The sequence below is a fragment of the Canis lupus genome, chromosome 14 (genome assembly GCF_003254725.2).
Source record: "Canis lupus dingo isolate Sandy chromosome 14, ASM325472v2, whole genome shotgun sequence".
NCBI classification, from domain to species: Eukaryota; Metazoa; Chordata; class Mammalia; order Carnivora; family Canidae; genus Canis; species Canis lupus.
The window spans coordinates 53,090,650-53,107,787 of NC_064256.1; the positions used below are offsets into that span (position 1 = coordinate 53,090,650).

At 34.5% G+C, this 17,138-nt stretch overlaps 1 protein-coding gene and 1 long non-coding RNA gene across 5 annotated transcripts in view; one reads left to right on the top strand and one right to left on the bottom strand.

The window, feature by feature from the left end:
* Positions 1-17,138, bottom strand: part of PPP1R3A (protein phosphatase 1 regulatory subunit 3A) — a 47,069-nt gene that overhangs the window by 13,065 nt on the left and 16,866 nt on the right. For all 4 annotated transcript variants that reach the window (XR_007402121.1, XM_035698389.2, XM_025464695.3 and 1 more), the window contains exons 2-3: positions 1,546-1,604; positions 1,311-1,435 (exon numbers count right to left, since the gene is read on the bottom strand). Coding sequence is in view for 3 of the 4 variants with exons in the window: in XM_035698389.2 (XP_035554282.1) it covers positions 1,311-1,435; positions 1,546-1,604 (184 nt within the window). In the remaining variant the exon portion in view is untranslated. The remainder of the gene's footprint in view (positions 1-1,310; positions 1,436-1,545; positions 1,605-17,138) is intronic.
* On the top strand, positions 2,051-15,332 carry LOC112670775 (uncharacterized). The gene is made up of 3 exons (XR_004804585.2): positions 2,051-2,698; positions 12,496-12,603; positions 14,987-15,332. It is a non-coding gene; the product is annotated as an uncharacterized LOC112670775 (long non-coding RNA).

Below are 17,138 nucleotides of genomic sequence, written 5' to 3' on the forward strand. Positions count from 1 at the left end.
ATAACTGACATTTGCATGATCTCAATAATTATATGCAAATCTTACGTTTTCCCCTTCTTCTCACATAAGGCTCATGTTACTTGTCAACTGCACAGCTGTCTTGTAAGCCAATGCCTGTGGGTTCCACAGATTTGGTTGTATTTCCATCTATTATAGAGCTTCATTGTTTTATGCATTAACGTCAGCATGGAGCAAATTAGCATCTAAATTACAGCTCCCTGTTCATTTATTGGATGTACAATCTCAGTAACTTCTAAACAAACTTTTATATTTGAGCCTGCTCATTGTAATGAGGTGTATTGGTGAAGTATGTGATTTTTCAGGCCCCTTTCATTATATTCTGTGGTTTGAAAAAAAATGGCGATGTTAACTTTCAGCTGGTGAGAATTCTCACAATGGGTGACAACTTTGTAGTTTCTTAAAGTTGGAGCAAAGTAAATTGCATACTTTAGTGATGCAGCTTCCATATCACTATAGAAAAGGTGGAAAATGTGGGGGAAAAGATGAGCTCTATTTCTTTTCTGTTTCAGCACTGACACTTGAAGAGGCAAATGTCATTTTAATCTTGGATGATTATGAATCCATGTATCCTAATGATATGAGCTCCAACCAAATACAGTAGAGGATAAATTGCATTATGTGACTCATTTACTCCCATTTCTTCCTTTGTGATAAAAATGCTATCTAAACCATCCCCCCAAAAATTCCAAATAGATTGAATGTTCACCAAGTGTGAAATTTATGATAACAAATTTAATACTAAATTGTACAGTACTGAATTTGTTTCCTGTTTAAAAAATATAGCACAGGCTGTCTTTTCTCCTCATTTGGTAATTTAATACTTTCCAATGATATAGAACTGTGAGATTCTCACAAAGATGGAAGTACGTTAAAAAAAATGCTGCTAAATGCAAGAATCAGACTTGAAGAGCTGGACAGACTCTAACAATCATCTAGTCCAGCCCTCTCATTTTACAGATGAGTTTATGCTAAGTGTACACTTGTCACAAAGATTAGAAATGCACATCAGGGTAGTGCTACCTCTTCTATAATTCCTACAAACTATTACTCAGAGCCGCTGGTAAAGTGATAAGAAATGAATGTCATTAATTTACCACTGCAGAGACCAGAAGCAACATACCGAAATCAAAGTGCCTTGTTGATCAAGCTAGAGATGCAAGGACAGAATAGGCTGTGCTTTCACATTTGCAAATTATATTAGTTGAAACTATTGAAAGGCAGGCATAGCAGCATCTTTGAAGCATAAATGGATTCATCGTCTGTAATGCCGTGGCAACCAGAACACTTACCATCAACTCTAATTCTTTTTCATTATGTTCATCATGTTCCCTGTTTACATCTTTTACATTTTGATTACTGGTTTCCAAGTCCTCCTTGTCTTCATGAGAACAAACAATTGTTGGGATATAGGTGTCTGCAAAGTTAATACAATTGTATCTTTGTAAGATTGTTATCATTGTGGGCTTTAACAAAAGACACAGATTTTGATAAAAATTAAATTGAAAAAAATGAAAAAAATATTACCTGTAATCCTTGAATTCTCAAATTTATTCTCCTCTGATGCTGCTAATGATTCTTCCTTACTGTGAAATTTAAAACAAAATGTTGTAAATGTGTTCTGAGACTACCTCATCGAAATATTTTTGTACAGAGGAAAATTCAAATGAATAACAAGCCAAATAAATACTATTTAACCTTTAGTATTTTCTTGTATTACTTTGTATGGTTTTTAAATAAAATTTTATCTCTTAGAATAATTCAATGGTAAATATTAGTAGCAGAAAAATTTAAAAATACTTTCCACAATGCCACATTTCTAAATAAGATTATGTTGCCTATATTTAAAACTTACACAACCAAAGTAAAAATATATGTAAATGCCTATTATTCCATCATTCATGAATTTAATCTTTGCAAGTGAGAATATTTTTCTCTTGGTTTAAATGATAAAGTTTTATGAACTGACAGTCCATTTGTGGTCATAGAAATTGCTTTTTAACGTTCCAATTATTAATTTTTTTGTGTTCCATTTTACTCAGAATTCTTTCAGTTGGATGAATATAACATTAACTCTCTCTCTTCAGGAAAGGAGAAAAAAACAAACTTACTAAAAACTGAAAGGCAGCTAAATTTATACTCAGTTCAAAGACTTTATGTGTGTATTGCCACAGGCTAATTTTACAACCAAGACTTCAGATTGCTCATATGAAAGCATATATTTTCTTTCTTTAAAATGATTTGGGTTATAATTCCTTTATGATAATTTTCTGCATAGTGATTAAGAAAGTTAAGCATATTTTTCTTTCAAATGTACTATTTGTAGGTTTATTTGTGGAATCATTAGACTAAATTTGTCCATGACACTCAGCAAGAAAAATGTTAGTGAAAAAGTTCACTTTGTGTATAGTTATGTCATAAATCAATCTATCAGAAATGATTGGCCCAGTGTCCACATTTTCTTGTATTGTCTCAGCTGAATTTTCTTATAGTGACTTTTCTCAATGACTACTTTTCCTCATTAAAATGCATCTAGAGAGTTGGCGATAGCTGATACAGTTGTGTAATAGAGTCTACTCTTTGTTGCATGGATAATGTTGATCCGAATCCCAGGAGAGCCAATCTTTTTCAACAAGTCATGAGAAAACTGCAAATTCTTTCCTCTGGATTATAAAAGAAGGTAATTCAGTTTTGTATATATTTATATGCTTAATTTTAATTTTACCATAAATATTTGGTATTAATCAGTGGGTTCATGAAAGAAAATAATGTTTCTACCTAAACATAATATCATTGGGGAAATATAGTATTTACATAATTGATACTGACTTAATCTATAAATCTGTATTGTTTAATGCCAATAACTATGCAAAGATTTATTTTTGAGGAATCCAACTGCAAGTTGATGTTTCTTTTTTCTTTTCCACATACATGATATAAAGGAGTTTAAACAGATATAAACCATTAAATATCATTTAGCTGTTCCTGCTTCCTCTTTATCCCCATAACAGTGTTAAAAATCTCATTTATAGAGGGAAAATCATAGCCATTTAAAGCCTTCTGTTTTTGACTAGCCAAAATACTGTCAATCATTTTTCTATTCTATCTAATTCTGTAAGGTACTTCAATTTTTTAAAAAAAATATTGCACCAAAAGGAAATAAACTTGCTTTTAACTAATTTGAGGGACAAATAATTAGGTACTAAACTGTGTATTATTATGTTGGTGTCTTATAAAACATGTAAATACAGAAATATAGGAGGAAAATCTTAGATTCAGGGATAAATACCAGAAGGAGAAGCTGAAATACTTGAAATTTAAATATTATACTAAGTATCTATGAAGAAAACTAACAGAAGATGTGTAAGGCTCCTATAAGAACAGAATAAAATTGTATCATGAAATACTAAAAATGTAGAAAAATTGAGATACATACCATGTTCATAGACAGGAAGAAGATATATGAAAGCATTCTCTCCCAAATTGATCTACAGATTCATCCCAATTCTAATCAAAATTCCACAAGTTTTTTTTTTTTTTACAAAATTTGAAAATATGATCTTAAAGGGAAGACTAAAGGACTAAAGATAGATGAAATATTTCTGAGAAGTAGCTGTGAGGAGAAATCTGATGTGCCTGATATCAAGATACCTTATGAAGTTTTAGTTATGAAAGATAGTTATATTGGTACAGAGACAGAGCTGAGTAATAGATTTGTACATATCTAGAACTTGGGTATATGGCAAATGTAGTATGTCACATAGCAAATAATAAGGGATTGTTCAATAAATGGAGATAGAGAAAACAGTTGATTCAATGAGAAAAGATGAAATTAGCACAACATATATTCAGAAATCAACTCCAGATGGATTAAGATCTGAAATATCAAAAACCATGAAATTATTTTTTTTTAAGATTTATTTATTTATTTTAGAGAGAGAGAGAGAGAGTGCACAAGTGGAAGGAGGGGCAGTGGGTAAGGGAAAGATATCCTCAAACAGGCTCTAGGCTAAGCAAGGAGCCCAGTGGGCTGTGTCTCACAACCCTGAGATCATGATCTGAGCCAAAACCAAGAGTCATATACTCAACCAACTGTGACACCCAGGCACCCCAAAACCTTGAATGGAAAATGTGTATAAATATCTTACAGACTTCAAAGTAGGAAATTTTTTCTTAAATAATAAGAAAAAAATTGTCCGTTTAACTATATTGAAATTTAAAATTTGTTCATTTAAAGACAGATTTATAAGAGAAAAATATAAATTACGAACTAGGAGAAAATGCATGTGTTACACAAAATCAACACAAAAAAATAAAGAATATATAAAGAACTCCTAGAAATCAATAAAAAAGCACAAACATTTTTGTAGAATCAGAGGGGCAGACATTTCATAGAAGAGAAGTTTCATCTAGCCTACCAGTAAGCACATAAAGGGACAGACAGTATTGTTAGAGGACAGAAAAATGTGAATTGAGATTACAAGATGATATTATTTTAATATCTATTTAATTGATAAAAATTACTATCAAGTATAGAAAGTTGAAACAACTCAAGTGCCCATCAACAGAAGAGTAGACACAAAACCATGGCATATCACAAAAAGGAATATTACATAGCACTCAAAATTAATACACCACAGAGACATACATACATATGGATATCACAATATGGATAAATCTTAGTAACATAATATTAAATGAATAGTCCCAAAACATTATATCAGAGGATGTTCTTTTTATTAAAAGAACTTTTATTAAAAGTTTTTAAAACTACTAAAATGATTTGTATTTATATACATATATGTATATATTTTATATATACAATATACTGCATGTGTATACATACACACACATATACACAAGGAAAAGAGAATATACTGAAAAGCTATATAAACAAGAAAGTTTGATTTTCAAGATATGGTTACATCAGGTGGGGCAAGTTGGGGTAAGGGATGAGGAAAGGAAGTGGTTAGAAGTTGGTTGTTGTTTTCAATGGTAGTTTTGCAGATGCATATTACATTATTTAAAATATCTAGTTAAATCCGTAAGATAATTTATTAAGACAAATGAGTTGTTCTCTGGCTCAGATTAGAGGATGTCTTTAGATAAAATCTCACTCTGAAATTCAAAATGCCAGTCATATATGACCAATTACATCTAAAGAGTATAGTTGAAACAACTTTAGAAAGATTGAGGAAAAAGACAAAGCACTTGATGGTTGATGATGATAGGCCAAGAACTATACACAATTATCATAGAAATAAAAAGCATTATTGAATGTTTCCCCTCTCCCTTCTCCCTTTTATGTTACTTGATCCCTTTTTAAGCAAGGAAGTTTCTTATTTATTGTATTCCCAGTGGCTAACACAGTGCCTGACCCATACTAGTGGTCTAAAAAATGCTGTTGAATAAATGCACAGCATCCTTTCTACTTTTCCCTTCTCTTTGTCTCATAATGCTTAAAATTTCACCCCTTCCAAAGCTCAGGGCCGTGTTTTCAATTATGACTTCAAATAATTAAGCATTTTAAAATCTTATAAACTTAGAAATTAAAAAATAAAAAAGATATGTATTTTGTGGAGAAAGTTTATTTACAGTGCATTTTAAATCACATAATAATGCCTTTCTTTTAGGAAGCTAAAATATAATGATGGAAATAGACATGTCAATAGGCAATTATTATCATTATAAGTGATAAGTATTATAATAAATTATGGAATATGATACATATTCTTTAAGAAAAAAGAAAGGAGAACAGAAACAAGGAGGTTACTCTGTAGGAGAATCAGGGTATTTTTTACAGAGGAAGTAACATTTTGAGCTACTGAGTTATTGAGGAAAGTAGGAGTTTGGCAATTAGAGAAGAATGCCAAGGTCATTCCAGATAGAGGCAATAACGGTTGGTAAAAGATTTGAGGGTAAGAAAGCACAAAAGAAAGAGCCATTCAGAAATGAGATGTTCAGATGGTTTGGATTGTATTGGGAGGAAAGAATGCCAAGGAACAGAACTGGAGTTTGAGTAGTTTTTTTAAAATAAGTTTTTATTTAAATTCCAGTTAATTAACATACAGTGTAATACTAATTTAAGGTATACAATTTTGGTGATTGAACATTTACATACAATACCCAGTGCTCATCACAAGAGGTGCCCTCCTTAATCCCCATCACCTATTTAACCCATTTGCCAGCCAACCTCCCTGTTAGAAACCATCGGTTTGGTTTTGAGTAGGTTTTAAAGGGCTTAGCATGCCAGGGAAAATGGGGCTGAATTCTTGATGCACTTTTTGACCACTGTGGAGGGTGGTAAAGAAAGGGAGTTCAATAGAAGAGAGATATGGTCAGATAGCTACTTCAGAACCAGTCTCTGGAGGTACATTTAGGGACTTCTCTAAGGAGAACCTGGGTAGGATGAGCCAGGTAGGGCCGGCACACTAGCCATGAGATGACTGCAGTATTTCAGGCACTAAATAATGAAGCAATGAAGACAGAAGAGATCAAATCAAATCTGAGTTACAACTTTTAATGCAGCAACAATATAATTTATTCACCAATTCCCTGTAGATAAATTTTACAAATGACTTTCTCTGCCTGACCTTGATTGCATTCATGAGATTTAGAAATCTACTATTTTCCTTCTGAAGACCTAAGAAAGAAAGAGCTAAATCTGACAGTTAACTGGGTCCCCTGCACTACAAGTCAGTAAGGTGTTGAATTAGTCTGCCGCATGGTTTCTGATCTTTTATGGGCTGGATGATCTGCTTCTGAGGTACTCACGAGAAGCACCTTCCTCCCTGATCTCACATGCTTGGACAGGGGATCGATCCACAAGTTATGCTTAGATTCCTGGGTTTCCTTCTAATCTTCACTGGAGAAAAATAAAATGCCTTCCCATCCACACTGTTCATGTCATAACATTCTAAGTAGTTATTAGCCAGTCTGAAGGTAGTAGCCTACTGGTTTTGCTAGATTTGGAAATTTTATCTAGATGATTTTCTAAGGAACTAGAGATCAAGCTCATAAAGGAACTTCAAGCATCTCAGTTGTTCAGGTGCCCTGCTACTTTGTTCCTCCCTTATCACATGAATTCTATGTTCTCGATATAACAACAGTTCCCCAAATCACCTTTCATACCAGAAGCACCAGGTCCTATCTCTGCACGTTTAAAATTAATAGATCTGCACATGGGAGTGGGAAGGGAATGGAGAATAGTAGATCTGGGAATTTCCAAAGATGATTTTGTTGTGAGGCCAGATTTGCAAATCCCGATGTAGACGTGATGCATCTCAGTGCAGAGTCCATTGGGTCTAGGTATGCAGATTGCCCCTTCCCTCAATGATAGACAGTGGGAGGAGAGTTATTCTTCTGCTTTAGTTGGCCCTTCTGGCCCCAAACTCAGGCCCCCTACTCCTTGTTAGTTTGCTGTAACTTCATAACATGCTTTCCTACTACATAGTAGGAAATGTTAGAAAACATTTTTGAGTGGAGAGAAATAAGAGCTAATGCAGAAGGTTCTAGTTTGAGAATTTAAAAAGATGGAAGTAGCATCACCTGAAATAGAGAATTTAGGAGGAGAAGCAAGGGTGAAGTCGAGCAATGAGTTTCCCTGAAGGAACTGTGTTAGGCTTAGAAGGCCTTTGGACTTTCGATCAAATGGGAAGTGAAAATTAGTGCTTATTGAATGAAAAATGCCCGGGTTTTATTGTTTTCTTTTCTCTCATAATATTATTGCACAAAAGCTTGCATCATCTTTACAATTTAAATATTCCCCCTCTTCAAAGAAATGGGACATAACATTGAAATTTTATGTGGTGGCCTCAAGTAGATCATAATGTGTTTTTGAATATATGAGGAAATTAATGGTTTCTAATTGATAATGAACCTTATGAAATATAATAGTAACTTAAAATATATAGCAATCCATATTAATTAACTCAATCAATCATCATTTAACAAATATTTGAGCACTTACAAATTTCCAAATATTGTGCTAGATCATCACAACGAATAAGAAAGAGCCCTTGCCCTCAAAGGGCTCACAAACTAGTGGAGAAGGCAGACAACTAAATAAAGCAATAACCCCAAGTGTAGTAAGTGCTCAGTGGGATGTAGGATGGGATAGGGAAAGTTCCCAGGAGGATCTGGCCTCTAACTTGAAACCTCAACAAGAAGCAACACTAGTTAGGGAAGAGAGGAGCAGCAATTCTAAGCTTAAGGCATCATGTACAAATGCCTTATCAGTAAAAAAAGTCATTCTGAATATGTCAAGAAATTTAAGGTACAATTTTTAAAGAATGAAAGATTAAAATTCAAGGTATCGATTGGTGTCAGCCCGCTGAAGAGGCACAAACTTAAATCCTAACTGCTTCTTAAAATGACCTCCTAGAAAAAATGAGTGGGAAATATCAGAAAGGGAGACAGAACATGAGAGACTCCTAACTCTGGGAAACGAACAAGGGGTGGTAGAAAGGGAGGTGGGCAGGGGGTGGGGGTGACTGGGTGATGGGCACTGAGGGGGGCACTTGATGGGATGAGCACTGGGTGTTATGCTATATGTTGGCAAATTGAACTCCAATAAAGAAAAATGACCTCCTAAATGAAAATTACAAATGCTGCTTTGGAGACCCAAAACCAGATCTGAATCAGCATGTCTGCTGGGGAAAGTAGGAATCTGCATTTTTAGTAGAACTTCAGAGATGCTCCAGTGTTTGAAAACATCTGATCTAACTGCTCATATCGGGGCTACAGGAAGACACTCTAAGAATCCAGGAAAGTGAATCCGGAAGTGCCACCTTAATGTCTCTGACTTTTCAGAAACTCACATCCAATTATGTAAGAATGGCTGCAGCTCCATGCACAAAAGAAAATAATTGTCTGTGTATCGCATATACTTAAAAAATAAATACATGGAAGAACAGTCCAGTCTACGTGCTTTAGAGAATAAAATGATGAAACCTTGACAAGGTAGGAATTGAAACCTTGACAAGGTAGGAATTGAAATTCAATTCAATTCAATTGAATTTATCTATCTAATAAATTAACAGGAAAGCCATGATGTGTGTTTCTGAGTTAGCAGTTTATCACTCAAGACTTGAGTCAGTTCTATAGACTCTAGCTCTGAGCCTCACGTAACTTTAGAGAGTTTCTCTCACTTTGTGTGCCACATTCCTCCAGTTCATAGGATTCGGATCCATAAGAGGCCTCATACTTGGGTAGTCCTGTGCCATTTTTTTACAGAGAGAGAAACCAAAGCCCAGTTAAACTATGGGGCAGAAGTCACACACACTACCTAGTAGCTAAACTGGAACTATATTCAAGTTTTTGGTCACCAGGTCAATGTCCTCTCAGAGGGTCAATCCAGAATGAAAAAGAGTAGAAAGACCTGGATGCAAATCTCATTCTTTCTGTTATTTACCTCTTACTAAGGCACTTACTAGCCATGTAACCTCAGATGATACTCAACCTTTCTATGCCTCAATTTTCTCTAAAATATTGCCTCCTTCCAATATAAGGCAATTATTTAGCGTAGTTCTCAATATGTGGAAGTGTTTAATAAGTTTATTATTATCACAACTGTTATTATCATTCTTACTAGTGACATGTGGTAAACACATTCTATACTACCATGATACCCAAGTCCCATGTAGTTTTTAATGTTTACGTTATATTCTCTCATATATTTAATTCACGACCTAATTTCAAGAGTCAGGTTTGTAGCCCATGATAGCATACTTGCTTGGTTGTTTTTCCGATGCCCTTTTCAGAGGACCATCCTCCAAAGAAAAGTCACTAGATCTCTAGTGAATATAACATTTTATTTAAAAGTGTCTTCTCCAAAAAAATAAAAATAAAAATAAAAAAATAAAAGTGTCTTCTCCAAATACAGTGTGTATGGGAATGTTAATCCATACTTTCTTTTATTTATTCAGTGTCAGGATTTAGGCGCCGTGTTAATACTACTGTACTACTGCAGTTTCTGGGTACATGGCACTTCTGCTTTTGGAGTTAATTTTAACACCGTCAAAATGTAGTCGTGTTTGTATAAGTAATAATATGGTTTTCCCAAGGTCCTGTAATACCATTGTGCTAAAAGCTGATATGTCTCTTAAAATATGAGTGAAACCTCTCAGAGACCTGTTCCACACAACCTGAGTCTGATGTGATGGCATTACCCAACCGCTCAGGGTAAATGTCAGGATTAGGTTGTCGGCAGCAAAAGTATGACTCTGTTCCAAGAGGAATAAAAAAGTTGGCATACGAAGGGATCATTGCCAAAGTGAGTCATGACTTGTATTTGTGTCTCTTTAACACTGCTTCAAAGTGCTCAGCATTGCTCAAAGAGAACCAAACTTGAAATTCTTGGAGATCACCTTTCACTCTGAGATAAATAGCTAAAAACTAAATAAATGTTGAACTCTTCAAGAAGTTCAGCCTATTCTCTTCGTTCAAAGCTTGTGGTCTCATTTTGTTTCCTCTATCCTCCTGCCTTAAAGAAAGACAGGAAAATAAATGAATGTAGAGCTTTTAAATAAAAAAAAAAAAATCACCTCATTTGAGATTTTTTTAAGACACTTAAAAAGAGTGCTAGCATTGGCATTGGCACTGATAAATGGTTACCTCTAGAAATACTGAAAAGGCTTTCCTCGGATAATAATTGCATATTGTGTACTATTTATTTTCATATTTTCATGGTGATATTTTCCTGAAAATTTACTTTCTAGAACTCTATTTTTTTTTTAGCCACTTCTGAATTAGAGGACGAAGGAAAGCAAAAGCTTGTACTTAATGAGAGGTAATGTTCATAATACATTAACTACTAGAGCTTAATATCTATTCCTTTGGTGTTACAATGACAGTAGTCTTCTCTTGATCAGGAGTAAAACCAAAAACGGAAGCAAAATATTTGATCAAAAGAGAACAAATTAAAGAGATAAATTTCTAATTGTGAACAGAAGTATCTAAGGAAAAAAAAACTAAAGGCATGATGCAGAAGGAATTTAGATTGGGACACCTGAGGGGCTCAGCGGTTGGGCATCTGCCTTTGACTCAGGGCGTGATCCCAAAGTCCTGGGATCGAGTCCCACATCGGGCTCCCTGAGTGGAGTCTGCTTCTCCCTCTGCCTGTGTCTCTGCCCTCTCTCTGTGTTTCTCATGAATAAATAAATAAAATATTTTATAAAAAAGAAGGAATTTAGATTGAAGAGACAAATAACATTCAGTTCCTTGATAATAAAGAAAGGACAATAAAATGAAGACAACTCTGCATTATTAACAGGAGTTGAAAGAAACAAGAAGTAATCTCAGAGAAAAAAACCTCAGGGCCGCCTGGGTGGCTCAGTCGTTAAGCTCCCTTTGGCTCAGGTCATGATCCCAGGGTGCTGGGATCAAGCCCACATCAGGCTCCCTGCTCAGTGCGTAGTCTGTGCTCCCTCTACCCTCCCTCTACTCATCCTCTACTCATTCTCTCTCTCTCTCTCTCTCTCTGTCACATCCTCTCTTTCTGAAATAAATAAGTAAAATACTTTTTAAAAAGAAAAAACATCAAAACATTTAAATGGCTTTATATTCCCTTCAATGCTGAATCTGAGACTAATAACTAATATGGTGAGGATCATGGTTTCTATGGGCATCACATTCCTGATCTTTAAAGCAAAAGCTCTGGATTAGATGAGGGATATCAAATATAATACCCTCATGCTGGCCTCTCTCTCTAGCACCCATGGCAAGCACTGATAACAGATCAAGGGATTTGCTTGCTGAGACCAGATTCAACTCTATGAACCTTTTCCACACAGCCTGGAGGCCACCACCCATCAACCTTTCTATTGCTCAAATTGGAATGAACTTGCCCTCCTCAGCTTTGCTATTAAATAATATGCCTTCCAGTTTTGGAGTTATATATTTATATAACTAATAGGAGTATCTATGAATATAATTTTGAAATGTTTAATTTGGAAATTTCTTAAAATATTTTTAAAATAAAAATGCTAATAGAATCCATAGAAATAGCTACTAACTTAAAACTGCAATATAGTAAAAAAATAAGCTCTTGGTAAATTCTAATGGTCAGCATTATCGATTCAAATTGATAGAAATCCTATCTGCACAATTTGTAAGCTAATCTTATATTATTTGTAATAAAGATTACAGAATCATTCATTTCTACATTATTTTACTTATATCCAAGTAAAACTATTCAAATAATGGAACATTACTTGTATCACAACTGGTTGGGATAAACAAATATATTGGATAATACCTATCATATAAGCTCATTTATTACTTATAAAATGTAATCAGAAACCATGGCACACCAGAAACCCCTTGAGTAAACACTAGTGAACAGCTCAAGCATTCAAGAAACTAAGCACATGCCATGACATTAGGGGCCAGATGGTTTTATTGAGTCATTTTCCTGTTTTCCATAAAGCCGAATTACTACATTCCTAAAAATTTTTCCTCTTTCTGTTTCTCAATTAGAGCATTGCCCATTGCCTCAGTGCTTGATCTTGAAAACAATGATATTATGCCTCCTTGATACAGAAATTTCAATCACTGGAAAACATACTTTCGTTGAGGAATCCTTTGGTAAGTTTCTTTTCCAAAGTTTCTTCATTTCATAACTTGGTTTTCTACTAAGGATTGCCCGTTCAAATCTGCCTTGCCATGTCAAACTGCTGGGTGCTATTTTTTCTTGCTCACCTCACCTTACAGGTATCAGGACAAAAAAGACAATTTAGATTTAATTCTGTGATTGAATCTGGGCAGCAGGTGCCATTTTGTGGCAATGAGTATTTTCTAAAGAGGTACTACATTGTGAGCTTCTAGTGAAGAATTTAGACTCTTGGAGGTCTAAGTGTGAACCAAAATTTGTAGGTTGCTTTGGGACGAGATATAAGCAGAATCCATGAATTTTAAGTGAAGAGGACTAATAGGTGAACCTGGCTCAAAAGATGACTGCCACAACCTGCCAGTTACATTCTATTGAAAGAGAAATGTGAATGTTTTTAAGCGATGAGTACTATGAAAACTAAAGAATACACATCTGAGAGATATCAGAAAAAGTTCTTAAACTTATTGGCCCAAAGACCTTATTTTACTTGAGTTCTTAAAGGAAGTAATTGTCACCCATGGAGTATGTAGATGACAAGAAACTAGTGATTGTTCAGCTGAGAGTCCTGCTGCTTCAGAAGTCTGGCATCCTTATTCTCCAGAGTTCTCCTGCAAAGTAATTGCTAAGAGTTTTATACCATCTCCATTTTCCAAAAATTATCAAAGTATTGCCATGTGTATTTTTTTCCTAAGGATACTAAGCTGCAGGCATTCTTTTTTTCATAATGATGTTGATTTATCTGTGGGTGTGTAAAAAGTCACTCTCACAGAGTCATGACTAGTGAGCCACATAATTGCAATCACAGAAACTCTGATTTTCTTTGTAGAATCTACATGTAAGTAGATTGCCTAACCTATTTGGTCTGTTAAATACTGAGCTTTGACATCCAAGCTCTAAAGCATTTGTGTTATATATTGTTTTGAAACAGTTTTAAGAAAAAAGTAATTTGAAATGTAAATTGATATATCCAGTGTATGTTTGGAAGGGTTAGGAGATGGGGTCAATACAAAGGACCATGAGACTTCCAGACTTTGAAAACATCATTCAAAAAATAGCACGTCTCAGAAGGAATTATTGCTAAACTGAGGGAGACAAATATGAGGTCAGAGCACCAACCTGAAGCTGCTCGCCTGAGCATCTTTACCTTCCGTTGTTTCTCAAGATAGCAATGTTTACAAGTGGTTGTTTGTGTTTTTTGGGGGAACAAAATTCTAAGAAACTTCTGCAACTGTTTCCCTAGCCTCTGCCCATTCCTATCTCCTGATAAAGAATTTCAAGTATGTGTCAATACTCTTTCCTTCATCTGGAGTAAATCAGGAGAGATCGGATTTAATTCAGTAGAAATACTGGAAGAACAATTCTTCAGTGTTGTTTTTTTTGTTTGTTTGTTTGTTTGTTTTTTTTATAGAAGATCGTAGATTTTATGTTCGTAAAAAACCACCAGATATCTTAAATATAATTATTGGGACCAACAAAAGTCAAGTCATTTCAAAGCAAGTTAGAAAAGTTAAAATACTCTGCGCTTCCTGTGACTACCTTGAAGTGTTCAATTTAAAAGTTATAAAGTCATTTTTTAGCTCATTTCTTTATAACTATGAAATTAATATAAGGCTGCTATTTCCTCTATATTTTTAATTTTTTATACTATCAGCTACTGCTTTTTAGATTTAATGAGTGTTTATGATCTGAAATCTGTTATAATTCATTTCCATTTTCAAGCAATTCAGTTTCACAAACATATTTCCAAACTAGCTATTCTACTTATGCTAATCACAGCATAAATTGATATATCAGAGAAGAGAAATATGGTAAATTGGGTTGGATGGTTTATGTTAAAATCCAAATAAGAGCCCTATTATCCAACTGGATTTGTATTTAACTGCATTTGAAAAGTTTTCTAGGCAGAGGAGTAAGACTTAAAGCATTATTTCTAAATTTAATGCTTTTGTGAACTTACGTCACACACTAAAATCATCTTAATGCACCTTTTTGTCAATTCTTCACAATAGTGTTACAAAAGGAAGGGAGGAGAGGATACATTTAAAAAGCAAATGAAAAAGAACTCAATGGGAGCCTATTAGGCTACCTGTTGATGAGCATGTAAGAGAGTCATTAATATGCGGCTCATTGACATGATAGGCCATAATGACTCCTCCAGGGACGGTTCAGTCTATTGTGTCAGAGACTAGTTAGGGATTCATTAACGTGAAGACTCATGACTTCTTAATATGCAAATTATTAATGCAATGCACTGAGGCATCCCTCACAAATGTCCACGTTTTGTGTTACATGTTTTCTTTGCCACCCTTCACCCACACCTTTTGTGAACTGTTTTCTTTCTTGCGTCCTCTGTTGCAGATTTCTTCACAAAAGATTCTGTACTCCTGTGGAATCTACCGTTTCACAAAGACCTCCTTCCCTTCAGCCCACGTTGCTTGGATTTAAAGCAGGTTTACATATACAAACCACTTGAGCATTTTGAATAAATCAGTAAAAACTCAGCATAAAATCTGATTTGATGTATTTCTCCAATGTCAAATTGGTTTTTGGCTAAAGGCAGGACAACGTGAACAAAGTGGTTGTTTTTAAGAAATGAGACTCTGAAACATGAATAGTATCATTTATACTGAAGGTGGGAGGGGACAGAGAAAAAGAGAGCCAAGAAAAGCCCACGAGAGAAGACACCAGGAAAAAAAAAAAAAAAAAAAAAGCTTAATTAAACCAAGTAAGAAGAGTGAGTATTCATACCAATTTAATACATTAAATGAAGAAATGAATTTAAACCACTCAATGTCTGGCATACAGCAAGCAATCCATAAGTATTAGCTGTTATTATTATGTTGGCATTTTGCACTCTGCAAAAAGATGAAGTTTACATCCATATTTCCTATTGAAACAATAAGAAAAATGTAATTGAGTGAAAGTTGTTCGTCTTTAAATTAACATACCATAAAGAGGGGATCAAACTTTCTTTATTCCTACAGCAGAATTACCTAAGGCATTCAAGTATCCTTTGAACCTAATCCACATTTTATGTATAAAAACTATGCTATAATATACCCTTTCATGTAGAACTTTATATACTACCTATATTCATTTTCTTGCCACTCTATTGTTCTAACCTTGTGTAAAACACAACATCTTCTCTACTAAATTTCAGGAGAATTTCTATTTCTATTTCTAAATTCCATATACCCTAATTCTGCAATAGGCCTACAGATTTATTTATCATTAAATCATTTCTCCATACAAAATCGGTAATGTTTTTTTGAAGCTAACAACTTTTTATCCACGTACATATACCATAAAATTCACCCGCTTTAAGTGTTCAACTCAATAATTTTTAGTATATTTAGTATATTTTCAGAATTGTGCAGCCATCACCAAAATCTAATCTTAAACATTTCCAGTACCTGGAAAAGAAACCTCATGTCCCTTAGGATCACTCTTCATTTCTCACCCCCAGCCCTAGTGACACTAATCTGTCTCCATATATTTGCCTAATCTGGGCATTTCATACAAATGGAATTATGTAATATGTGTTCTTTCATGTCTGGCTTCTTTCACAGAGCATAATGTTTTGAGGTTCATCAATGTTGTAGCATGTATTTGTATTTTCTTTATATCTTTCAGTAGTATTCCATTACATAGATATACCACACTTTGTCCATTCACCAGTTGTTGGGCATTTGGATTGTTCCACCTTTTGGTTCTTACATGTAGTACTTCTATAAACACTTACATTTGTGTGGACATATGTTTTCATTTCCCTTGGGTAGAAACCTAGGTGTAAAATTGCTGGGGTATGGTGATTCCATATTTCACATATTGAGAAACTGTCATACTATTTTCCTAAAAAGTAGCTGTACCGTTTTATAATCCCACCATTAGTACATGAGGTTTTTAATTTCTTCATTTCCTTGCCAACAAGAAGGGAAATTACCTCTTATTGATCATAATCATTCTAGTGGGTGTGAAGTGATACCTCACTGTGGTTTTGATTTGCATGTTCCTAATGACTGATGATGTTGAGCCCTGTTTTATGTGCTTATAGGTCATTAAAATAGCTTCTTTAGAGAAACATCTATTCAGATCTTTAGCTTATTTTAAAATTGAGTTGTCTTTTTATTATTCATTTGTAAGAATTCTTCTGTATATAAATCACTTACTAGATAGACAATTTGTAAATATTTTCTCCTGTTACGTGAGTTGTCTTTTTTGAAAAAAAAGATTCTATTTATTTATTTGAGAAGGGGGGGGGACATGAATGACTGGGGGCCAGAGGGGCATAGGGAGAGGGAGAAGCAGGGAGAGGGTGAGCAGGAAGCCCACCACAGGGCTTGATCCCAGGACCTGAGATCATGAGCTGAGCCGAAGTCAGACTAAGCCACCAGGGTGGGTTGTATTTTCATTTTCTTAACTGTGTCATTTGAAGTGCAAAAGTTTTTAATTTGGATGATGTCCTAGAAATGTAATTCTTTTACTAGCTTTAAGGTCTTGGAGAGATCCT